We start from the raw sequence: 26,391 nt of genomic DNA, 5'->3' as shown, positions 1-26,391 counted from the left end.
TGGCAACCCACTCCAGTACTCTAGCCTGGAAAATTCCATGGACAGAGAAAATTGATGGTCTACAGTCCATGGGGCCACAAAGAGTTGGACATGATTGAGCAACTTAGTATACACACACACACACACACACACAAGCGTATACATATATAGATAAGACATATACATAACTGAATATATTGTTGGTATTACTATTTTTAACATGGTGCTGTGAACTCAATTAAGAATAAAGTAAATAAAAGTTATTTTATCTTCACTTTTTCCTTCTTTAATGCTCTTCCTTTATTTATGTAGATCTGAGTTTCTGAACTATATTATTTTCCTTGTCGCTAATGAATTTCTCTCTATTTTTGGCAAGGCTGATCTACAGGCCACAAACTCTCTTAATTTTTGTCAGTTTTTCCCTTCAGTTTTGAAGGTAATTTCACATAATACAGAATTCTACATTGGTGGTGTTTTTTTCTCCCAACAGTTTTGATATTCCAGTCCACACCACAGTCTTCGTGTTTATGTGGCTTCTGAGGAGATATTGGATGTAATTATTCTGTTCCTTTATAGGTAAGATTTTTTTAAATTCTGTCCTATTTCAGGTTTTCTTTTTTTAATCTTTGACTTTTTAAAATTGAAAGTGATATACCAAGGTATAGTTGTGGGGGATATTTATCCTGCTTGGTGTTCTCTGAGTTTCCTGGATCTGTGGTTTGGGGTCTAACATTAATTTGGGGGAAATTCTCAGTCATTTTTCTTTCAAATAGTTCTTATTTTCTTTCTTCTCCTTCTGATAGTCCCATTACATCCACGTTAAACCTTTTCTAGTTGTCCCACAGTCTTTGTATAAGCAGATAGGGTGGGGGTCCCTGGAGAAAGACAATGAGGCATGGCTTTCTTGACATAAGGGAAGACATTTTTTACATTAACCATTTTGTGATCTAATCCTGGCCACAATGCTTGCCTTTGAACAGGTCTCAGTAATCAATCACCTTAAAAGAGGAGGAACAAACAACTGTTATCAGGCAAGAGAAGTAACAACAGCAAACTCTCAATTTTGTTTCAGTGGTAAAAATTAGCCTAAAGTGCTCAACCATCAGATCAACAGGAACCTAAGGGATAAAGACATTGATCTTCTCTTTTTTCTTTTAATAATATAATTTATATTTTATCCCCCAGAATTTATTATCTTTATTAATAACTTTTCTTGAAATATTTTAGAAATATTGAGATAATATTACACCATTCTATTGGAAAAAGCTGCCTTAAAATGTCTTTATTTCTTGCTAATTTTTTGGTTATTCCTACAAAATTTATATGAAACTGATGCTTTCTAGGAGTAAAAGAACATTTTCAAAAATCTTTCTCATCTAGGGGACTCTACATTCTCTTTTTTAAAATTTTATTTTACATTGGAGTATAGTCAATTTCCAATGTTGTATTATACTCTGTCAACTTAACTAGTTTCCCCTGAGGTCACTGTTTGTTAAGAATGGACTGCTCTGGTGTATTTCAAACTGGTTCCTTTCTCTCTCTCCATCCCAGAAGCCTGATGGGATTCTTCTTTGATTTTTATTGTGGAAATAAACATTTATTTCAGTTTAATTAAACACAGTCTAGAAAATCTAGGATATTACATGATACAATCTGGGAATAGGCAATATTTAAGTTTAGCTAGCAAGCCCAAAATTATAAAGAAATCACAGACATATTTTACCATGTGAACATATCTATGAACACATGGCAAAATAAAATAAATGGCAAGACGCTTGCTCCTTCAAAGAAAGGCTATGACAAACCAAGACAGCATATTAAAAAGCAAAGATATCACTTTGTCAACAAAGGTTCGTATAATCAAAGCTATGGTTTTTCCAGTAGTCATATACAGATGTGAGAGTTGGACCATAAACATGGCTGAGTGCCAAAGAATTGATGCTTGCAAACTGTGGTGCTTGGACTAAGTTTGGTCCAAATTCTAGGATCGAAGGAGATCAAACCAGTCAATCCTAAAGGAAATCAACCCCAAATATTCACTGGAAGGACTGCTGCTGAAGCTGAAGATCCAATACTTCGGTAATCTAATGCAAACAGCTGACTCACTGGAAAAAATCCTGATGATGGGAAAGATTGAAGACAAAAGGAGAAGGGGGTTGGCAGAGTATGAGATGGTTAGATAGCATCACTGACTCAGTTGGCATGAGTTTGAGCAAATTCTGGGAGACAGCAGAGGAGAGGGGAGCCTAGCACGCTGCAGTCCACAGGGTTGCAAAGAAAAGGACACGACTTAGCGACTGAACAACAGACAGAAGACAGTTAAAGAAACACAGTGAAGGCAGGACAGAGTAGTAATATCTGTGACACTGAAAAGAAGTGATAGGACTTCCTGGTGGTCTAGCGGTTAAGAATCCACCTGCCAATGCAGGGGTCACAGGTTTGATCTCTGGTCCACGAAAATTCCATGTGCTGCGAGGCAACTAAGTTCATGTGCCGTAATTGTTGAGCCCTCACTCTAGAGCCCACAGCCTGCAACTTCGGAGCCCTCATGCCACAATGACTGAAGTCTGCACACCTAAAGCCTGTGATCCACAACAAGAGAAGCCATTGCAATGAGAAGCCCATGAATCACAGCAAGAGTAGCTCCCATTTGCTCACTGCAACTAGAGAAAGCCCACGTGCAACAAAGGCACAGCACAGCGATAAATAAATAAAAAGGATAATCGATATAAATAAGGATTTAGAGAAAAAGGTACCTTTGATTGCAAAATTAGATGAATATGCACATGAAATTTGATGCTATTTTATCAAATAAATGGAAAAAATATCTATGAGTATTTCTCTCTCTGCATGTGTGTTAACTATTTTTTTAATATTGTATTATGTGAATAAAAAAATGAAGAATACTAACTTTGCAAGAATGTTTATGAAATAGTAAATAGAGGTAAGAGAGCTAAATAAAACAGGTAAATAAAAAAGAGCTAAATAGAAAGGGAAGAAAAAGGGGGAAGGGAAAAAAAAAGCCTACACTAAAATAGCTAGCATGTATGACACATTGTTACAAAATTACAAACAAATGTAGACAAGAAAAAAACTAAGATTATAAAGGACATTGCAACCAACTTGCCAGAGGGCATATCCAAGGAATTCATATCACTATTTATTAATAGATGCCCTTCTGCTCGAAGTCTCACAAAATGTAGTCCAACATGGACATGAGGCAGAGTATATATAGTCTTGGTTATTATTAATCTGAAGTTGTTATGTATGTGTTCAACTTGACTGTACTAAAGGGACAGGGGTCAGTTCAATCTGGTTTTATGGTTTATTCCGGGGGTGATCAAACTCTCTACAAAAAACTAACTAGTAAATATTTCAGGCTTTCTGGGCTATATCATCTCTATCAATAACTACTTATCTCTGCCACTGTATGTAAAAACAGTCATAGACTGCAATGGTTAATTTTATGTGCTAACTTGGGGAGGCTAGAACATCAAGGCATTTAATCAAATTCTAATTCAGGCATTGTAGTGAAGATATTTTGTAATTGTGGATAGACAGATATGTATCATACACTATTGGTTCTGTTTCTATAGAGAACTCTGACTTATACACAGATAATACATAAACTAATGGGCCTGGCTGTGTTCCCATTAGACTACAGTAACAAGCAGTGAATCCAACCTTTAGAACTATCAATAATAAAAGACAGTTGCTTTTATTAAAAGCTCTATGTTTTGACACTGTGAAAGGTGTTTCATACACGGATCCAAGTGTCTGATAAACTGAGAATTATTTCTGACCAGACCAGATATTCTGGAGCAGCAATGTGAGCAGGAATAATTTTCCTAGAACCAGTGAGACCATAAGCTTAAGTTTAAGAAAGAGCTTCTCAGAGAAGGTTTCAAGATGGTATTCTTTTTTTTTGGTTTTTATATTGTTTTCTCTACTGGTTTCGGAGATCAACAAAAGTTATTGCTGCTGCTGCTAATCCAACAGAAGTCAACCAAGAGCATGTCTTGGATGCTCATTTATTAAATGCAGCAGCTTTCAATTGTTCCTGAAAACGGGAAATTCTTAATTCACTAAATCAAAGGTTTTTACTTTTGGAATAAAAAGAATTTTTTACAGCAAAGATTTAAAGCGAAGGACCTTTTAAGTAACATGTTCCTTAGAAGGAAGAATCTTCAACCTATAGACTGTTATTCAATAATAATAAGTACCGTATACTTAAGAGTTAGTTATAACTTTAAATAGTAGATCTTCAATTTGGTTGATGCCACAAGGTTCCCTTCTCCAGAATTAATAAATTTCCCACTTAAGAAGAAATTGGCATCCTTTGTTTCAACTTAGGGACACTCCCCCTCCCACCCTGAATAAGAGGATCCTAGGTATTATCTGCTGTTCCACAAAAGTTTAAGCAATGACTATATTTAAAAATAAGTTGATTTTAAAAAAGTAAATATATATAACCACATCTTTTCAAGATCACATCATTTATGCAAAGTGGAGAATATCTATAAAATTGCCCTTACCATAGAAAAGATTCTTGGAAGGTTAGGTTGTGAATGATACGGGGAAAACAGAAACTTTAAAATTCAGTATCTGAAAGAGAATTCTAACCTATCAGGTAGTTGAAGAAATATTCAAGCATAAGAGCAGAGAATTGTTATCACCATGACCAAATGATAGACAAATTTATAAAGTAAAAGGGGATAAATTAATAAAAGTAAAGACCACCACAATTTAGAGAAGAAGCCAAGTTCAAAAACGGAAATTAATGGGTTGATTTGGCAAGTGGTGAACAAAGATATTTATATACAAAAAGTTATTAGAGTTGATCATAAGGTATCAGAGTTGATCATAAGGATAAAAAGTTCAGCAAAGAAAGGTCAAAAGGGGGAAATTTGTGCAAAAAAAGACAATCATGGGGTCTAAATTGGTCAGAAAAGTCCTAATTTCAAACAATTTCCCTGTCAAAGCATTGGTCCTGATTTTAAGTTCAGAAAATATAGTCACTCTATTTGTATCTACAATCTCTATCAAATTGTCTTTAATGTAGAAAATCTCAATAATTGTTTGATAATGAGAATTATCTAGAAACTCAAATCAGAGAAAGTACATTAAAAAACAGTATCAACTAACAATTCTTAAACAAAAAAAATACTTACTAGTGGTCTTTATTTACTAGCATCAACAAGACACTAATTTGGAAGGTCTGCTTAGCCTAAGAAATTGGTGCCACACTCACCTCTTCTGATATTATCAGGGCTGGGTAGGGATGAAGTCACAGTCTGCCAAAACCTGAACCATTCTTGACAGGTTTGGGGTTTCTGTAGAGAAGTTACCTCTACCAGGTCTGACTGCCATAGCTCAGGAAAATGGTAGTCAATCCTTCTAGTGTAGAATGTACCTCAGATGTTTAAGGGACCTACGTAATAAGCCCCAGAAAGATAATATTAGTAGTGATTTAGACATGGAATGTAATAGCTAACAATTATGGAATGCTATGTTCTAGGAACTGAGGCATTATCTCATTTAATCCTTTTAAAAACACAATGGGTATTCTTCATTTTACAGACAGTAAACAATCTGCCTGCAATGCAGGAGACCTGGGTTCCATCCCTGGGTGGGGAAGATCCCTTGGAGAAGGAAATGGCAACCCACTCCAGTATTCTTATTTAGGAAATCCCATGGACAGAGGAGTCTGGCGAGCTACAGTCCATGGGATAGTAAAGAGTAGGACAGGGCTTAGTGACTAAATTAAAGATTTAAATGCTCAAGGACTTCTTTGGCAGTCCAATGGTTAAAGACTCTGCTTCCAATAGAAGAGGTGCAGGTTTGATCCTTGGTTGGGAAACTAAGATCCCACATGCCCAGCAGACCAAACAACAACAACAACAACACAGAATTGCTCAAGATCACAAAGGTGGGGCAAGGCAGGGTTGGGTTTGAACTTATGCAGTACGGTGCTTCAGGATGTGTATACCCATAACTGTAATGCTACAGGTACAAAAGAGGTTGGAGGAAGAAAAAGTTTTCTATACAAGGCAAATCAATTTTCTCAAACTTAGTCTCTGTTCACTTTATGCCACATCAGGTAGCTAATCTTCAAATCACATTTTAAAAAGTTAGACTGGCACTTATGTACCAACTTTAAACAATAATAATCTTTAATATTTTACAATTTATGTTAGTGAACCATGGACAGTCTGTTAGTCTCTAACACTAAGTGAAACAGAGATGATACTGATTAGTGCACACCCTCCAGATAAAATGACAAAGAAATACACATAAACTTCACACTTCATTTATTGAAATCATTTGTATCCAATGAATTCCTTAAGCAAACCAATAAAATAAGTCAGTTTACAAACGTCATCAGTATGTCTCCAAGTTTCAATAACTTATTTTTACCGGTGAGTAACTTACATGTTTGATACCTTATTCAAAAGCCACATATCACCTAAATCCACAGAAATGGTGGTTTTTCCCTCTAATCTACTCCCTTAGTATTCTTTTAACATCTTGGTTTACCACATTTACAGTTGTTTTTTTTAAGTTTCGTCTCATTCTCATCAGACCATTTATCACACAATTTTCCTCCCTCTTTCTAAGTGGATGCATTTTTACCACAAAATCTGTAGCTACACTACCAAAGATTAGTGCCACGATTTTAAAAGACATGACTGCAGAAATACACTACTACCAACACTGAACTACCACAAGGAACGAATGGTCTGGGACGAATCGGCTCCGACCCTTAAAGGGGAGGGCTCGCTGCCATCACATAGGGTGACAGGGAATGGGAGGAGGGGAGGTCGGAAAGGCAGTGTTTGATTCAAGTCAATAAACATTCACTGCGCCACTCACCCAGCGCAAAAGGAAAAAAAAAAAAAAGGGGGGGGCGGTATTTCAAGCAGTGGGCCCCGCAGGTTTGCCGAAGGGGCCAATATCCTGTGGCGCGGACTCGGGCGCTGGGCAGCAGCAGGGCTGGATATGAGCCCTTCACCAGCCAGGCGAGGGCGGCCAACCCGGGCCGGGCCTCCAGTGCCCCGCTCCCAATGCACGCAAACTCGCCGGCCCAGTCGCCAGCCCGCCGGCCGATCAGCCGCAGCCGCTTACCGGTGGCGCCTCGCTGCCTCCCCGGGGGCAGCCCTTCAACGGTTGCCGCAGTCAGAGCACCACCCCGCGGTGGGGTACGTCGAGCCCTCCCGCAGCTCTCGGGTCCGCGTAGCTCCACCAATCTCGCGAGAACTCGGGGGAGTCCGCGAAGTCGCGGAGAGGAGAAGGGAGGGGCATTTAACGGCGGAGGCTGGTTCTGCGCCGGATCCGGGAGCTGGGCGGACGCCATTGTGCTTCGTGGTCTGCTGTTCTGCCTCAGGTAGAGGCCTAGAACTCCGAGGAGGAAGGCGGCGGGGTGATCGCTGGGAGCGGGACTAACCCTGTTCAGTGCCAGGTCAGGGGCAGGGGTAGTAAACTGCGGACCTCGGGTTTCTGGCTCTCGGGGAGGTGGTTCCAATCGAGGCCGCGGGTGGGGGAGGGGAGGAAACGAAGTGCTGGGCTGGGGACATCGAGGCCCCTTCCTTCCTTTCAGTATCCGGGTGCGGGCGCTTGATCCGGGACCGCGGGTGCTAAGGCGAGCCGGGCGCAGGCCTTCTGTGCCGGTGGCCTTTCGTTCCGTGGTGGGGTTTGTGACGGGCGGCGGGGGCAGGCCGTGCGTCTTCCTTGTGGACGTGTGGCGGCCTAGGGGAAGGGGCTTGAGCCCTGATTTTGGCCTTTGGCAGCCTTCTCTTCGATCGGGGTACGGACGGTCCTCCGGAACCTCACGGGCAGGGAGTGTCACGAGTGAGGTATTTAATGATCGAGGTGTTAAAGGCGGGGAGATTTAGGGCTTTGCCAGACCAACCTCGAATTGAAGGAACATTGCCAGCCCTTTATGTAAGGGTAAAGATTTGCTCGTTGATCATCCCAGGTCTTGAGTATCGTGATACTTTGGGATTTCTTTAGTATTGTAGTATACTGTATGTTCTTCAAATAGAAATAGGTGGTGATATGTTTAACAACGTACCTGTTGGCGTAAGAAGTAAAAGGAAGGCACTAGTAGTTGAATACAGTACTCCCTCATTTTAAGGAAACTGCGTAGTAAAGATGAATGTGTACGCACGCCAAAAATACTGTAATTCTCTTTTCCTGCGAGCAGATGTAAATATACAAGGAACATCTCTGTCTTGGTAATACTGATAAATTGATCACAACTGGTGTCGTTTGGCGCTATTAAGAGCAAAATGCGAAGTGAAATTGCATTCCTAAGACTATTTTTTTCGATTTTGTAGGATATTTTAGGTATTTTTCATTATTAAAGGAATTTTAAAATCTCCCATTTTCTTGCGTTAATCTGTTTCTGTCCGGAACTAAGAGATGAAGTTAAATATGAATTTTAGATTTGAAAATCAAACGCTATACCGTTGTTTAAAAGGCATACATATACGTTGTTGTTGTTGTTTTTCATGAAATAAAATTGTGTTTAAGAAATGGGGTCAGTATTTCATTCACAGCTCTACAGCATTTGTGAAACAGCAGTGACACAGGAGGCATTAGGGACCGACATATGGGTTTGAGTCTCGATTTCGCCAGAATTATTTAACCTTCCTAGAGTTGAAGTGAGGATTAAATTAAGTTTAGTAGTGTGTGTAGCAGTCAACACGCTGGGGGACATAATACTTGCAGAGTGAACTTTTGATAAATGTAAACAATTGGAATTCATACCAAAGTCCAGTTTTTATTCATGGATTTTTCAAATTTTACTCTACCTGCAATATGTTCCTCATAGGGTACTGAATGCTTCTCACAATAATTATATTTATAAAAGTTCTCTACTACTAAAAGTTCTTACTTTAGATAAGAACTTTTTACAACTTTTTCTGTGCCCTAAATCATACGACAGATGTAATGTCAGCATGGTCCGTAAGTATAGTCCTGAGTCTTTGTTTTTTGAAGCTGCATGGTGGGTCAGAGGTCTGGAAAAAGGATGGTTAAAGATTCATTCCTTAAGTATAGGTAATTTCTGTTTCTACCACATTGGCAAGAGAGGTTAATATTCCCAGATAAAGCACAAAGATTCCATATATAGGCACACACATATGTTCTATGTGAAGATGTAAGATAATCAGCTTGACTATAAAAAGACATCCATGGCTCCAATTTTTAATCAGCTACATATCCATTTCACACAACTCTTCATCTGATATATGTTCAAGAGTTGCCCACTTAATTTCAGGAAAATAATTTTAAGTAGTGCAAAACTATCAAGAAATGTAAAACAATTTTTGATTGTTGTTTTTTAGCTATTAGATTCTAGATTAGGGCTTTACAAGAAGCTTGACACAGCGTCTGCCTTGCACAGCTCACAGTTGAATCATCAAACTAATGTATGAAGAAGTGAAGTCACTCAGTTGTGTCCAACTCTTTGCAACTCCATGGACTGTAGTCTGCCAGGCTCCTCTGTCCATGGGATTTTCCAGGCAAGAATACTAGAGTAGATTACCATTTCCTTCTCGAGGGGATCTTCCCGACCCAGGGATCAAACTCTGGTCTCCCACATTGCAGGCAGATTCTTTACTGTCTGAGCCATTACAAATAATTATACATTTAGACTAATGTGTAAACAATTACTATTATCTTAATATAAGTATTGAAACATGGTCCTATTGTGGGAGCACTGAGAACAGTGTTTAATCTTGGGGGAAATGTTTACAGGAAGTATTACTGGAGCTGAGATGTGAAGGATGGTTAAAAGTTTGGTAAGGAACCTGTAAGTCATGGTATCATGGTTTGTTTTAGGAATGTACAGTTTGTTCTCCATAGCTGAAACAGTTGAGTGGAAGGTTAGAGCATGACAGGAAAAGACCTGTACTGTTTTAGAAGGTTAGTGCTCTATGCTTTTGGGATTAAAGAGCTCTTGTGTCCCTAAGCCAAATAAGGAATGACTTTAAATTACTTTTCTTGATACATCCTTCTGTTACTACAAATAATTGTGTTAGTAATAAAGAACAGTGGGAAATGCATAAGTGAAATGCATAGCCTTGTAGCAATCCTCATTTTTAACCAACAAACTTAACTAGTGAACCTTTTAGCTGTTTAGTAACTGAGTCAAAAACTGATCACATTAGTATAATTACAATTTAAAATGAGTAAAGATTTTGAGTTCTTACTAAGATCTTGAATTCAATGAAGCAGGATTATAGGGAAATAGTTTATTTTCTCATAGTTGTTATTCTACAAAAAATAGTCTTAAGATGAAGCTGAAGAGGGGGAGCAGGGTAAAGTTATAATTTGAGAGTTGGCTGGGTTACTTTTCATGATCTTAATTTTTAACTTTTCTTTGGTCTGAACTCCTGATGTCAAAGCTGGTTTTTCTTGTTCTCAAAAGTATTTCTCTGGCTCTACTGGTTAGACTAGATAAGTCAAACGCCTGGTTTTGAAATTACCTACTGGTATACACCCTTTAGTCAACAGCTTTAAGAAGAGAAATCTTGAACCTTCAAAACTAGTTTTTATCTCTTTGTTATGATCATTTCACTTTAGTGTTATGTTTGCCAGTTTCAGAATAATTCTACAATAGTTTCCAGTTACTCAGTGAATGTTGAAATTTGACAAAATTAAATATAAATACACTTCAAAGGAGGACAGATTATTTCCAAGTATTGTAATGTAGACCTAACATTTTCTCATGAAGATGTTTAACTTTTTTCTAGTTATTTTTTAAGACTTAGGTGTATCTGTCTGTGTGTGTTAAATACCTGTCAGCTGAAAATCAAGAGGAATTTTTTTAAAGACCCCAAAACTTCTGTGCTTTCATAGTGTTTTCCTTGTGACTACCCCTAGATTTTATGTCTCCATGTTCACTAATATCAATAGAATGCAAATTTTCCTCGGAAGCAGATGTTTTAAACAAAGGCTATATACCATGTAGAGGTTTTTAACTATGTTTATATTTCTGGGAGACTGTTGGCTGTTGAAATACATTGGTATTTTCTGTAATAACTCTGATCTTCATGCCAGGAATTCATTGCAGAGTACTGTTGTGCTTTTGGTAATTCAATGACTGTAACTCCCCTGGATTTTAAGAAAAAGTCTTAGTTAGACCCTGAAATGATTAGATTTTTCATGAGACTAGGTGCATGATGATAATTGTAGGAAAAGGAATAAGTTACGAAGCTTTGCTGTATTGTTACATAACACACCACCTCAGAACCCTCTGGACTAAAACTAGTATTTACAGTCTTATTACAGTTCTTTGTGCCTGTTGGGTAGTTCTGTTGGTTTTGCCTGGATTCACTCATGCAAGATTTTTAAGGCCAGCAGGTCCAAGATGGCAGGTGTCCCTCACATTTCAGGCACTTGGTGTTGGTTAATGTTTAGGCTTTGCTCACTGTGGTCTTTTGTGGCATGAGGGTTCCAAAACAGCATTCGAGGAGAGTGAAAATGGGAGCTATAAGACTTCTTATAACCTTGGAAATCATACACTGTCACATTACTTCCTGGTGGCTCAGACGGTAGAGAATCTGCCTGCAGTACGCGAGTCATGGGCCCCATCCCTGGGTGCAGAAGATCCCCTGGGGAAGAGAATGGCTACCCACTCCAGTATTCTTGCCTGGAGAATTCCATGGACAGAGGAATTCAGGCAATGGGCATCCATGGGGTTGCAAAGAATCAGTCATGGATGAATGACTAATACTTAGTCAAAATAAATTTCACAAGGTAACCCACATTCAAGGGGTGGGGAAATAGATTCCATCCTCTCCCCAGGCAGATCAGCACCATTAGTGCGAAGGGCCATGGGTACTTTGTAGCCATGCTTTGTAATTTACCACAGGTGGCTTAGAATAGTTTATTGAGAACAGACATTCTTAAAGATATCATGACTGGAATTTGCTTTAAAATAGAGGATGGTGAAATAGTCAAATATTGATAATTGTTGAAGACTGTTGTTTGGCATGTGGAGGTTTATTATTGTCTTGATTTTTGTGTATGTTTGAAGTTTTCTCATAGTAAAAATAAAAATTTTTAAGGCATACTCAGATAATCTAAACTCCATTTTGCAAAGTGATTCTGACCTTATTTTCCATTTCTTATTTACCAGAATTTGCTGCTACTTTTGTGGTGTATAGATACTAAGGGGTATAAACCAGCAGTGCTGCAATTTAGAAAGGAAATTATTTTTAGGAGTTCTTTATAGATTTTATTGTAATGTAAGATAAAAAAATATCTTTTCATCTGCCAGGAACTGTTTCCCTTAATTATCAAAGTTAGAGTAAAAACATTTTGAAAAAATTAAAAGCAAAACCCTCCCAGACATAAAGTAAAATGTTAATAATATCTATTTTTTCCCCAATTTGGTATGCATTTGCTTAATATAAGTAAGGTACATAAGTTATATCCTCTGGTACCAAAATCTGAATGACTTTAAAAAATCTTTCTACTCTGTGTTAAAGACAAATTTCAAATAATGAAAAAGCTAAAGTAGTACCTGTTCAGCCCCTCAGTCATGTCTGAGTCTTTGCGACCCCATGGATCGCAGCCAGCCAGGCTCCTCTCCCCATGGGATTTTCCCAGCAAGAATTCTGGAGTGAATTGCCATTTCCTCCTCCGGGGGATCTTCCTGAGCCAGGGATCAAACCTGCATCTCCTGCATTCAGGCAGATTCTTTACCACTGAGCCCCTGGGGAGGCCCAAAGTAATGCCTACCAAAGCTGTTTATATGAAAATTTTTTACCATCTGATGGTATTGCTTAATACTAGCTACTTACTAACTATATACAGTGTGCCAGTAAAGCTCATGATACATTTGTAAAATTGGTACTATTGTTATTCCCATTTTGTAGGTGAAAAAAATAAAGCATTAGTGATATTAAGCCCAGAGTCACACCAAGTAAGGGACAGACTTCAAAGCTTGTGGTCGCAAATATTGTATTTACAAGTAGAAGTTGGTGCATATGCTGAAAATTGGGCAGTGCTTTGTTTATCTTGCTTTTATCCTGTTTACTGTTTTGAAAAAATTGCCTTTATTAATATATACATTTAAAGTAAAGAGAGTGTCTTAGGTATAGGCTGTTAGTATGAATGGAGTTGGGGCCTTTTGTTAGTCTCATCATTTGGTTTATGATTACTATGTGACTCATGACATGCTGAACAAGACTATTATTTTAATAATGGAACACAGTGATCTATAGAGTAATGGGAAAGGATGCATGTTATTTGAGAGATTCCTTTACAAGCAGATTCATCTATTAAATCAATTCAGCCAATTTCTCTTCACATTTTTTGTGCTCTAGTTCTTTTCTTCTGTAACTAACTAAAAGCACAGTAGACTTTCTTACTCTTTCCTCAGTTTCTCTTAAACCCTCTCTGGTATTTGCCATCATCTGTTTTTCCATCCTTCATTCTGGATAGTTTTCCTCTAGCCTGTTTTCCAGTTCTCTGGTTTTCTCAGTTTTGCATAGGCCACTGATAAATGCATCAGTTTCCCAGTTTGCTAACGTTAGAGCCATTTATTCATCTGGTTCTGTTGATTGATATCTCTTGATGATGAACTTTTTTCCCTTGTTTCTTAAAATTTATTTTTAATTGGAAGATAATTGTTTTACAGTTGTTGTGTTGGTTCCTTGTAGTTTTGTGTCTTATAATTTTTGATTGATGGTGAAATGTTGCAAACGAAAGAACAGTGGAGACTGAGGTCGTAATTTTTATGCCTGGATATGGACATATCTTGTCAGACTGTTAGTGTGGTAGATTGAGTTGGTTTAGTCTGTAGTGCAGCTGGGTTTGAATGTTACTACTGCTTTGTATACTTTTCAGAGTATTCTTTGACTGCTTCTGCATGGTGCTCAGTGTGAAGCTGGAGTCCTAGAGCATTTATTTCAGTATTCTTTCACTAACCTCAACTTCTATAGGCCCTGCATATCTGCGCTACAGAGAGGCCTACAACTCGAAGGCTGTTGTAACTCCCTAAACAGTAAACTGCTATACCTTCTTAGATACTTGGAGGAAAGTCCATGGGAAAGGAGGTGTTCTTAGTTTTATGCATCCTTCTTGAGTTTAGGCAGCCTCTAAGTGCCTGATCCTCAGAGGTGGGGCTGTCCCAAGATTTATGTCCTTTTCCCAGACCCCTGTCACCTCCTCTCCACCAGGGTGAACTAGAAAGAAAGAAAGAAAGTGAAGTCGCTCAGTCATGTCTGACTCTTTGCGACCCCATGGACTGTAGCCTACCAGGCTCCTCCATTCGTCCATGGGATTTTCCAGGCAAGAGTACTAGAGTGGGTTGCCATTTCCTTCTCCAAGGGAACCTCCCAACCCAGGGATTGAACCCCGGTCTTCTGCATTATTTTAAGGTGGTAGTTCTCTGGTGGCTCAGCGGTAAAGAATCCGCCTTGCTAATGTGCAGATGCAGATTCCATCCCTGGATTGGGAAGATCCAGTAGAGACGGAAACGGCATCCCACTCGAGTATTCTTGCCTGGGAAATCCCATGGACGGAGAAGCCTGCCAGGCTGCAATCCATGGGATGGCAGAAGAGTTGGACATAGTGACTTAACAACAACAGTTTGAAAGTTAAGTGGAAAAGATGGGTTAGAATTCTGGATATGGGGGTAAAGAGTTTAGACTTCATTTTTAAGGTAGTAGAGAACAGTTGAAAATCTGATTGGGGAATGGTGTCATTACTAGTAAGATGAAATAGAAGTGAGAAAATGTCTGGATTAATGACAGATTCCCTTTAGACAAGGCCTGTTGTGCTATTATTAGAGACAAACGTTGGTATACTTAGAGTAGGTCTCATTCATGTAAAGTCTTGCTGAAAAACGTAAAAATTTAGTTTAAATTTGTATTAGTATAAGTTGTGTGGTAAGTTTTCAGTTGCATTTAGCATGTGACTGAGATCTTATTAACTTGCAGGTGACTTTGGGCACACAATTTTGCATGTCAGATAATGACAGAATTCTTTGAGGCTTTTTACCTAGCCTAAAATAGTTTTTAAGATTATTTCCATAGACTAGAGTTGAATTGTACTGTTTATATGTAGGAGAAACTGTTTTTGGTCTAAAATTCTTTTATAGTGTTAAGTGAACGTCTCTCAGTTGCGTCCAACTCTGCGACCCCATGGACTATACAGTCCATGGAATTCTCCAGGCCAGAATACCTGAGTGGGTAGTCTTTCCCTTCTCCAGGGGATCTTCCCAACCCAAGAATTGAACCCAGGTCTCTGGCATTGCAGGCGGATTCTTTACCAGCTGAACCACAAAGGAAGCCCTATAATGTTAAAATCAGCCACCAAAAACATGAACTTGTTCTTAAAGAGCTCTACAGAGGTTTCCTATGAAGCCTAGCTGAATGAAATTACCTATTTAAAATATTGTCAATTTTTTTTAGTAGTAGTTAACAAGTCACAGGTTTATGAGATGACAGACTACATAAATTTTGGAGTTGGTATAAATATTTGTTTCCCACTACTGTTCCTTACGCCAGTTACTCTTTTAAAATGCTTGAAAGTAAGGGAACACTTAAAAGTCACATTAAGACTAGTTGGGTCAACTAGCAGTTAAATACCAGCTTCAGAGAATCTTACAAATTGAAAAGTTCAATACAGTAAAAAATATAAAATATTGATCATAAGATTTTTATGACTTTGTGTTTCATTCTTTCTGCATTTGAAATTGAAGCAAGTTCTGAATGAAAAATAAGACCTCTTGGAACAGTCAGTGCCTCATCTTACTCAGAGATAAATGTGTTGATAAGGAACATGAGCACCCAAGTCCAGTTGATCCAGATGCCTGGGATATGAGTGCGACTCAGAGTAAAAATTGAAGTGTGTTTGTTAATGATCGAAGCTTCATAGCAGTGAGTGCTAAATACAGATTGAGTGATGGCAGACAGGCACATACCGCTTCTGCTCAAGCTCGTGCTCCACTGTGCTATCTGACTTGACTTATAAGATACAAGTTCAAATTCTAAAGTATTAATGATTTTCAGATGTCAATAGTGGAGCTTTTAATGAAACACAGGGCCTCGTGTGTTTGCGTAAGTGGTCATACATTTGTAAAATTAGCCCTGCTGATGTTTTTGTCTTGTCACCAGAAAGAAAAAGACCTCAACTAACCAACTCTGGAATCATACTGAAAGAAATATATATTTAAAGAAACCGCATAGTGGCAAGGGCTTCCGAGGTGGCGCTGGTGGTAAAGAACCTGCTTGCCGATGCAGGAGACGTAAGAGACGCAGGTTCTGTCCCTGAGTTGGAAAGATTCCCTGGAGGAGGGCATGGCAACCCACTGAGTATTCTTTCTTGGAGAATCCCATGGACAGAGGAGCCTTGAGGGCAATAGTCCGTAGGGTTGCAAAGAAACACGACTTAGCACGCACATGTAGTGACAGAAGGAAAGTAAGAGGCCGTTATATATTGACCACTGAGGAAAGATTATACATACGCAACTTTTTGTGCTTTACTTTTTTAGTCTTGGATGAAAGCATTGAGCTTCAGGATACTTTTTTCCAGCTTGATTGGCTTATACTCTTTCTGTTAGAGCATTTATAGCTGTTTAAGTTACATCGTTATTTATGTAGTTTGTTCTCTCCTAGACCACAGCTTCTTTATATTATCTCACTAGGTTCAGTGTTGTCCCCTCTCTCCATCCCTTTGCTTAGTATTACTTTATACTAGCACGTGTACGGAGAAGACAATGGCACCCCACTCCAGTACTCTTGCCTGGAAAATCCCATGGACAGAGGAGCCTGGTAGGCTGCAGTCCATGGGGTCACTACTAGTCAGACACAACTGAGCAACTTCACTTTCACTTTTCACTTTCATGCATTGGAGAAGGAAATGGCAACCCACTCCAGTGTTCTTGCCTGGAGAATCCCAGGGATGGGGGAGCCTGGTGGGCCGCCATCTATGGGGTCACACAGAGTCGGACACGACTGAAGTGACTTAGCAGCAGCACGTGTAAGCGTGTGAAAAACTACTTGAATGAATGAATGAATGAACTTGAGAAGATGCCTCATAGTACCTTGTAAGTGGTCTGATAGAAGTTTTTCAAGGACTGCACATTTTATCTTTTACTATTTTTTGTGCTTTTGACCTACAACTTACACAATCAAATTATGTAAGTTTTCTGGTAACACCTACATTGTCAAAATTCAATCAATTTATGTAGAGGAGGTTCCAAAAATAGTTTATGCAGTATAAATTACAGCTCTCCGAGGACTCTGCCTCTTTGCCTTCTCCCAGGAGCTTTGTTTTTAGAGATTTCCTACTAGGTTAGTTTCATTCTGCAAGTAAGTATGCAAGTAAGAAGTGAGTATAGATACAATCAAAGTAAACCATGAGAAGTATGATTAAGAAGCATTATTGTTAAAGAACCAACTGTAGGCCTGTATCTTTTTAAAAACATATTTCCCGTTTAAAATCCTCAACAAATACAGTCCCTTTAATATTTTTATAGTCTTCTTGATAAAATAACAAAGTTGCTACTTGTTAAATCTTTCATGGGCTTTTGTGTGTCACTAACCATTAGTATTCTTTCTACTATTCATAATTCACTTTTTAAATACAAATATTTATATGGATATATAAAGAGTTTATAAAAAGCTAAAGGTAGGAAAGATTTACATTAGGTGACTGTATGCTTTATCATCCAAACCAGGCCACTTTTGAGAGACAACACAGGTACTATTAATAATTGCCCACGGATAATGAGCACAAACTAGGACTTTTCTTGCCATAAACTGAAACTGGTCTCAGCAAACCAGGAAATATGGTCATCCTGCTTAAAAGAAAAGCAGCAATCCTTTGCCTCACCGTTTATCTCTTTCCCAGTCCACTTTCCATAGGCAGCTATCCTTAACTTTTAGCTGTTTTAGGAATTACCTTCATATTTCTAAATGATGTGTTCATGATTTTTCAGTGTGTTATATATATATATATATACATATATATATACATATATATATATATACATATATATATATATATACATATATATATATATGTGTGTGTGTGTGTGAAGGGTGCTCAGTCATGTCCGCCTCTTTGCGATCCCATGATCTATAGCCCACCAGGCTTCTCTGTTCATGGGATTTTCCTGGTAAGAATACTAGAGTGTTGTCATTTCCTCTCCAGGGAATCTTCCCGATCCAGGGATCAAACCAGCATCTCCTGTGCCTGCTGCATTGCAGGCAGATTCTTTACCACTGAGCCATCAAAGAACCCTGTCTCCTAGGTTCTGTGTCTGATTCTTTTAATTCTTTACATGCTGGTTTTCCTAGGACCTCCTTTTCATTTAACTAACTTCCTATAGTTTTGTCTTTTGATAGTTTTTAAAAATCTGTCATGTCTGAATATTATTTTCTCCACCTCATATTTAGTTTCTAGATTGGGGTTCAGTGCAAATTTTTTTTTAGTACTACAGGCATTGTTTTATCGTCCTCAGAGTTTTTAAAGTTGTAATTAAGAAGCCATTCTGATTTCTTTTGTATTTGACCCATTTTTCCATTCTGGTAAATTATAGTATCTTAATTTCTGGTGTTCTGAAATTTCAAGATGATAAATGGTGCTTAGTGTTGGTCTTCATTCTTTGATCCTGCCAGCTTCACTTGACCGCTTTCAATGTGGAGATATATGTCCTTCAGTTCTTTTTTTAAATGTTTTGGTAATTTTTTCTTCTCCATTTTCTTTTTTTCTCTCTATAACCATGCTTACAGTCAAATGATCAGTAACTCCCCTAGACAGTTCTGTGTTTTTTGAGTTACATTTTCTGCTTTGGGAGGTGTCATCAGTTTACTCCCAATTCTTGTGTTGGATTTATTTCAGTGTGTCACATATCTGTTTTTTTTTTTTAAGTGTATAGCTTTTTTTTTTTTTTTTAAGTCTATAGCATTTTGGATTTCCATAAGCTGTTCGTTATACTGGTTGCTTTCTGAAGCATCCATTCTTACTTTATAATGAATATCTTTTGCTCCTTTTGAGAATAGTAATTTATTAGCTTCCTTCCCCAGGTTTCCTCTGAGTTCCTTTTTTTGTTGTTTATTTTGGGCTTTCTTTTTGGATACATAGTGATCCTTGGTGTTTGTCTATTAGAGGGAAGCACTAAAAAAAGTGATTAGAAATTCATGGTTACTAGTGGACTTCACTTTGGGTTGGATGGTCAAATGACAAGCTAGCTTTGTAATTTAAAGCATTCCAAATAGCAGTATCCAGAAGTGCCTAGTATTTTTGTTTGGTTTTCTGACAGCATTGTAGACAAAGCATCAGAATAGAGAGAGGTTTTGGGTCTCAACTTTGAGTATGTAGATTTTCTTTTATTCCTTATACTTAACCTTTGCAGAGGTGGTTGTACATTGGGGGAAGGGTTGGTGTTTTACAAGGGAGTTCCTTATTCTCCAAAGAATAAATACCCTATTTTTTGAAAGAATGGAGCTGTGGGAAGAACTGGAGGTTTTACTGCTTCAAGTACAGATTTTAATTTTAATGCATGCAACTCCATGCATTATCCCTTTATTATGGTATTATTATCTCCAGACAGTGATTCTTTCTAGGATGCTACGGCTTACTGCTCTGCTTCCAGTTCCTACCTTTCTGTAAAAATGCTTAGGAAATATTATCCTCTCCTGAATTATTCTACCTCTCCTCCAACTTTTTTTGATTTTCCAAATTACATTGAAATCTCTTGCTTTTTATGATCCTTTCTCCTATTCTTTCCACAGTTAAAGCTTTTGGATTCATCAACTGTCATTTTACAGGGGTTTTGGAAAAGGGGACCAAAATAGGTACATAAAGATAACCTTCTCATGTTTAACTGGGACTTCAAAACTGATCTTTTCTGATAAGCTATCTTTGATTTAATCATGTTCCAAAGTATAGCTTTTTCTCGGGTTCCTCAACTAGATATTCTTAGATGAATAATTCTAATTGATACTGGGCTTGTGTTTTTATCTTTTTCATGTGTGTTGTATATCTCCTACTGTAGTATAGACCTTTTATTTTGTTGATGTCTTAGCTCTCTTTATCCTTTTTTCCCTCATTGGTTGATACCATGTTTTTTGGCAGATAGATAGTCTTTTGTAGTAACTTTTAAGGTAGAGCCATATGATTGATCTAAAACTTAGTTGATAAGTTAGTGAATTGAAAGTGAATTAGGTATTTTTAACTTAAATGTTTAGATTTGAATGTTTTAATACAGCAGATATTACTATTTAGGCTGCATATCAGGGAAGTAAAGCACATTAATTTCAGTCCACTGCCAGAAAAACATGGGAATGATTTTTGACTTTAAAGTGGTAACTGGGACAAGTTGAAGACATTACTGTGATTTCTTTTTACTGTTACTTTCTGTTGCCCTTCTCATTTTACTGTCATGGCTGGTGTCATCTCAGTTGTTCACAGGGTGTGCGTTGTAAATGTTTTTCCAAGAAAAACTGTACAAGGTTTTTTTTCTTTTTTCACTTCATAAAATGTTTTCATAGTTGCACTTACTTGTAATAGCCTAAAACTGGAAACAATCCAGTGTTCACCCACAGTAGAAAAGACAAATAAATTGGGTGTATTGATACAGTGGAATGTTACATAAACCACAGAATGAATTAATCTCACAAATATAGTGTTAAGCAAATGAAGCCAGACAGAGAAAGAGTACATGTTGTAAGAATCCATTTATATCAGTTCAGTTCAGTGGCTCAGTCGTGTCCAACTCTTTGCGACCCTATGGACTGTAGCACGCCAGGCTTCCCTGTCCATCACCAACTCTCAGAGCTTGCTCAAACTCATTGAGTCGGTGATGCCATCCAACCATTTCTTCCTTTGTTGTCCCTTTCTCTTCCTGCTCTCAATCTTTCCCAGCATCAGGGTCTTTTTCAAGGAGTCCGTTCTTCCCATCAGGTGGCCAGAGTATTGGAATTTCAGCTTTAGCATCAGTCTTTCCAGTGAATATTCAGGACTGATTTCCTTTAGGATTGACTGGTATATCTCCTTGCAGTCCAAGGAACCCTCAAGAGTCTTCTCCAGCACAACAGTTCAAAAGCATCAAGTTTTTGGCGCTCAGCTTTCTTTATAGTCCAACTCTCCCATCCATACATGACTACTGAAAAAACCGTAGCTTGGACTAGATGGACCTTTGTTCGCAAAGTAATGTCTCAGCTTTCTAATATGCTGTCTAGGTTGGTCATAGCTTTTCTTCCAAGGAGCAAGCGTCTTTTAATTTCATGGCTGCAATCACCATCTGCAGTGATTTTGGAGGCCCCCAAAATAAAGTCTCACTGTTTCCATTGTTTCCACATCAATTTCCCATCTATTTCCCATGAAGTGATGGGACCAGATGCCATGATCTTAGTTTTCTGAATGTTGAGTTTAAAGCTAACTTTTTCACTCTCCTCTTTTCGCTTTTCATCAAGAGGCTCGTTAGTTCTTCACTTTCTGCCATAAGGGTAGTGTCATCTGTGTATCTGAGATTATTGGTATTTCTCCCGGCAATCTTAATTCTAGCTTGTGCTTGTTCCAGCCCAGTGTTTCTCATGATGTACTCTGCATGTAAGTTAAATAAGCAGGGTGACAATATATAGCCTTGACGTACTCCTTTCCTGATTTGGAACCAGTCGGTTCCATGTCCAGTTCTAACTGTTGCTTCTTGACCTGCATACAGATTTCTCAGGGGGCAGGTCAGGTGATCTGGTATTCCCATCTCTTTAATAATGTTCTACAGTTTATTGTGATCCACTCAGTCAAAGGCTTTGGCATAGTCAATAAAGCAGAAATAGATGTTTTTCTGGAACTCTCTTGCTTTTTTGATGATCCAACAAATGTTGGCAAATAAACTAACTAATGGTGACCCTTGGCATGTGTTTAGGAATGTTTAGCCTAAAAAACTTAAATTTTTCTCACTTTTGAGAAGGGGAGGCAGGAAAACAAATTACAGCATGTAGTATGATGTGTTAATAAAAGTATGTGCAAAGTAGAAGCACACTTGATCTTGTTTTAAGGCTCTGCTCAGTAATTGAATGGGGAATATATAGACTTTGCAGGCATTTACAAGGTCCTGTGAGAGCATACTGTGTTAAGGAGTGTACAAATACTACAGTATAGCTAATGCTTACAGTATGAGTATTGAACACTAATCTCACATGCAAGTAAAGTAGTCCTCAAAATTCTCCAAGCCAGGTTTCAGCAATACATGAACTGTAAACTTCCAGATGTTCAAGCTGGTTTTAGAAAAGGCAGAGGAACCAGAGATCAAATTGCCAGCATCCACTGGATCATCAAAAAAGCAAGAGAGTTCCAGAAAAACATGTACTTCTACTTTATTGACTATGTCAAAGCCTTTGACTGTGTGGATGACAATAAACTGTAGAAAATTCTTCAAGAGATGGGAATACCAGACCACCTGACCTGCCTCTTGAGCAACCTGTATGCAGGTCAGGAAGCAACAGTTAGAACCGGACATGAAACAACAGACTGGTTCCAAATAGGGAAAGGAGTACGTCAAGGCTGTATATTGTCACTCTGCCTATTTAACTTCTATGCAGAGTACATCATGAGAAACGCTGGGCTGGAGGAAGCACAAGCTGGAATCAAGATTGCCAGGAGAAATATCAATAACCTCAGATATGCAGATGATGCCACCCTTATGGCAGAAAGTGAAGATCTAGAGAGCCTCTTGATGAAAGTGAAAGAGGAAAGTGAAAAAGTTGGCTTAAAGCTCAACATTCAGAAAACTAAGATCATGGCATCTGGTCCCATCACTTCATGGCAAATAGATAGGGAAAAAGTGGCTGACTTTATTTTTTTGAGCTCCAAAATCACTGTAGATGGTGACTGCAGCCGTGAAATCAAAAGATACTTACTCCTTGGAAGGAAATTATGACAAACCTAGACAGCATATTAAAAAGCAGAGACATTACTTTGTCAACAAAGTTTCGTCTAGTCAAGGCTATGGTGTTTCCAGTGGTCGTGTATGGATGTGAGAGTTGGACTGTGAAGAAAGCTGAGCGCCAAAGAATTGATTTTGAACTGTGGTGTTGGAGAAGACTCTTGCGAGTCCCTTGGACTGCAAGGAGATCCAACCAGTCCATCCTAAAGGAGATCAGCCCTGGGTGTTCATTGGAAGGACTGATGCTAAAGCTGCAACTCCAGTACTTTGGCCACTTTCTGCGAAGAGCTGACTCATTTGGAAAGACCCTGATGCTGGGAAAGATCGAGGGCAGGAGGAGAAGGGGACAACAGAGAATGATATGGTTGGATGGCCTCACTGACTCAATGGACATGGGTTTCGGTGAACTCTGGGAGTTGGTGGTGGGCAGGGAGGCCTGGCGTGCTGCGATTCATGGGGTTGCAGAGAGTCGGACACGAATGAGCGACTGAACAGAAATAGCAAGAGTCAAAGGCTCATTCTTGTGGGATTCTATGTAGAGGTAAAATTGAGTAAGGAAAGAGTTCAGGGTTTGGAAAGAATAAGCAGAGGTTTTCCATCACCAGTTTTATCATGTTTCCTTCATTTTATGTACAGTGGGAATCTTTGATCAACTTCAGACCTCTCTACCTTGTAGGAGAGTGATGGTAGTCTCACAGTTTAACCAGATTTAGTTAATTTGCATGGTTAATTCTTGACTTTGAACTGATCTTTAAGGAGAGGATTAAGAATCAGAGGTTTGAGTGTTTTCCCAAAGGCCAGTAATCAAAATTTGCATTTCACAGGAAACCTTAAGAATGGAGTCTAAGCCTTCAAGGATTCCAAGAAGAATTTCTGTTCAACCCGCTAGCTCTTTAAGTGCTAGGTTGATGTCTGGAAGCAGAGGAAGTGGTTTAAATGATACCTATCACTCAAGGGACTCTTCCTTTAGACTGGATTCTGAATATCAGGTAACATCTTAATTTGAAATATGTGTACGTACAGTCTCATTTTCAAAGTCCTCGGAGCCGTATTATTTTCTGGATTTCAGAAAAGTAGTAGAGTATGTTTTTAACACGTCAGCTGGATCTGAGGCATCCTATAATCAAAACATTAATATATTTCTGCACACTGAGGGATTGTTCGACACTAAGTAGCAAAACCTTGATGTTTTTCAAACTTTTTGGACTTAGGAATTTTTTATAAAGAACTGTGATCATATATAAATGTTCATACTTTCTGAAGACTTGCAAACCTATTAACGTAAAAACATTTAAGTATCAATTTAAATTAACAGCCTGTTCTTTGATGAAGATACATCACTAACGTTCTTTTATATGAATTGCAGGGTTTTTACGGTTAGTAATGAGTTGATTGATTCATAATTTACATAAAGTGACATAAGTTCCTTTTCTGTAGCTAATTTTCATTAAGACTAATAGTTTTTTTAACTAGCATATTAGTGTTGTAACAATGCTGCTGCTGCTGCTAAGTCGTTTCAGTCGTGTCCGACTCTGTGCGACCCCATAGACAGCAGCCCACCAGACTTCTCTGTCTCTGGGATTCTCCAGGCAAGAATACTGGAGTGGGTTGCCATTTCCTTCTCCAGTTGTATGGTTGTAGTCTAAATGGTATAAATCTGTAGTCATGGATTATAGGTTTAATTCAGTTTATCTTGCCTGTCTATCACATTTAAGTTTATTGCATTATTGACTGAAAACCTGATTAAGTCACATACGATTTGCAAAAGTCTAATGTTTGGTAACTGACTCTGAAGAGAATCCTTTAGTGGAAATGTTTATTTATGTCTTAATATTTATATATCATGCAATATACTCTATTAACAGAAGTCACTTAGAAGCATTTTTGCATAGTAATAACACATTATACAAATGAAATAAGATAATTTCTCTAAAATGCCCATATCTACTGCCAGCTTGCTAATGTTGTGTGTACTGTTTGTTTATACTTATTTTAAATGTTGTTTTGACAATGTATTTGTTTTACTCTGTTGCTAGGCAAGAGTATTCTTGCCAGAATCACATGTTTTTCATTCTGCTGGAAATGTAGGTTAAATGGTTGTAATTTTTTTTTCAATATTTGTTTATTTGGTTGTGTCAGGTCTTAGTTGTGACATGCAGGATGTTCGTTGTATCATGTGGGATCTTGTGGCCCACAGATTCTCTAGGTGTGGTAAACGAGCTCAGTAGCTGTGGCTGGTGGGCTTAATTAGTTGCTGTATGGCATGTGGGATTTTTGTTCCCTGACCAGGGATTGAACTCACATCCCCTGCATTGCAAGGTGGATTCTTAACCACTAGACCACCAGGGGAGTCCCTCATCATCACTTAATTAAGAGCACAGAATTGGGATTTTTTTAATACAGTCTTGAGGAAATTTTGCCTGCTGATCTGTGTCCAGTTTTTCATGATTAGTGAGGAACACAGACTGTAAAACAAGACTAAAAGTCTTGAATATATTTAGAAAACTTATTGACATCCCTTTAAAATATTATTTCCAGAGTTTTCAGCTTGTTCCTAACTAATGTCATAGATTATTCCAAAAGTCTAAGCTTTCATTGTGGGAGTTAAACAAATGCAAACATTTTTTTAAAAAGTAAATGTTTTATTGACTCAATAAGATTAATCAGTTTTGTAAATTTGGGGGTTTTCCTTAATGTTTTTCAGTTATTTAAGTGGCTTTTGGTCTTTTTTTCCCCAGTGGGTTACAGGAACATTTCCAGATTGCTTTGCTATTTTAGTTTTTATTTAGAAACTGAAATTCCTGTGTTCTGAGTAAAGTAGTTTTCTGTTTCCTCTTATGTGAAATGATAATAAGGGTGGTTTTCTCATACAGTTACTGTTTTAATTGGAAGAAGTACTACATGTAAAGCACTTAGAACAACAGTGCCTGGAACCTAGTAAGAGTTCAGATGTTAACTGGTTATAATGATTGTTATTGCTGCTGTTACCATTTCCTGACTTTGCCATTGGTTTAAATGATAAATATCATTAGGGGACAGTATAATATCAGATTATATATCACATGATTTTTCAGCAAGATGTGTTTTTAATGAATGAGAGACCTTTGACTATCAAAGGGAACATTTTTGGTTAATTGTTGATATTTTCTGACTCAAAAGTGTCTGTAGCATAACACTCCCTTTCTTTACTGCACTTAGTGAACCTGAAGCTTCAGAAAGGAGGGTCAGGTGATGGCATAGTAGATCATTTATGTTATGGATCGAATGATGTGAAAATACCTTATTTGTACAGTGTTTGACATTTTGCAGAACATTTTTCATTTTTAATCTTAAATACACAAGGACAGATGGTTGTGTCATTTCATAAATAAAGATCTGAAATCTGGATAAATATGTGGTTTCTCCCAGCCACACGATTAGTATACAGTGTGCCTGAGCTGAAGAATCTAAGACTTCTGGGTGGCATTGTGTCTTTGGGAAATGTAAGTTCTAAGTTCCGA

The 26,391-nt window shown here is 38.1% G+C and overlaps 2 protein-coding genes across 49 annotated transcripts in view; one reads left to right on the top strand and one right to left on the bottom strand.

The window, feature by feature from the left end:
• BAZ2B (bromodomain adjacent to zinc finger domain 2B) overlaps window positions 1-7,243 on the bottom strand; it is a 421,280-nt gene extending 414,037 nt beyond the window's left edge. For 25 of the 29 annotated variants that reach the window (XM_069577352.1, XM_069577361.1, XM_069577355.1 and 22 more), the window contains exon 1: window positions 7,105-7,239. The gene's annotated coding sequence lies outside the window, so the exon portion shown is untranslated. Of the gene's footprint in view, window positions 1-5,230; window positions 5,411-7,104 lie in introns of all 29 variants that reach the window. The other 4 variants (XM_069577387.1, XM_069577390.1, XM_069577393.1 and 1 more) reach the window with 2 other exon arrangements.
• MARCHF7 (membrane associated ring-CH-type finger 7) overlaps window positions 7,240-26,391 on the top strand; it is a 47,593-nt gene continuing 28,441 nt past the window's right edge. For 11 of the 20 annotated variants that reach the window (XR_011254514.1, XR_011254522.1, XR_011254518.1 and 8 more), the window contains exons 1-2: window positions 7,263-7,438; window positions 23,716-23,880. Coding sequence is in view for 11 of the 20 variants with exons in the window: in XM_069577418.1 (XP_069433519.1) it covers window positions 23,728-23,880 (153 nt within the window). In the remaining 9 variants the exon portion in view is untranslated. Of the gene's footprint in view, window positions 7,439-23,715; window positions 23,881-26,391 lie in introns of all 20 variants that reach the window. The other 9 variants (XR_011254515.1, XR_011254523.1, XR_011254521.1 and 6 more) reach the window with 3 other exon arrangements.

The sequence above is a fragment of the Ovis canadensis genome, chromosome 2, assembly GCF_042477335.2.
Source record: "Ovis canadensis isolate MfBH-ARS-UI-01 breed Bighorn chromosome 2, ARS-UI_OviCan_v2, whole genome shotgun sequence".
NCBI lineage: Eukaryota > Metazoa > Chordata > Mammalia > Artiodactyla > Bovidae > Ovis > Ovis canadensis.
Note: the sequence above shows the minus strand (reverse complement) of the source record. Positions and strands in the feature narration are given on the sequence as shown.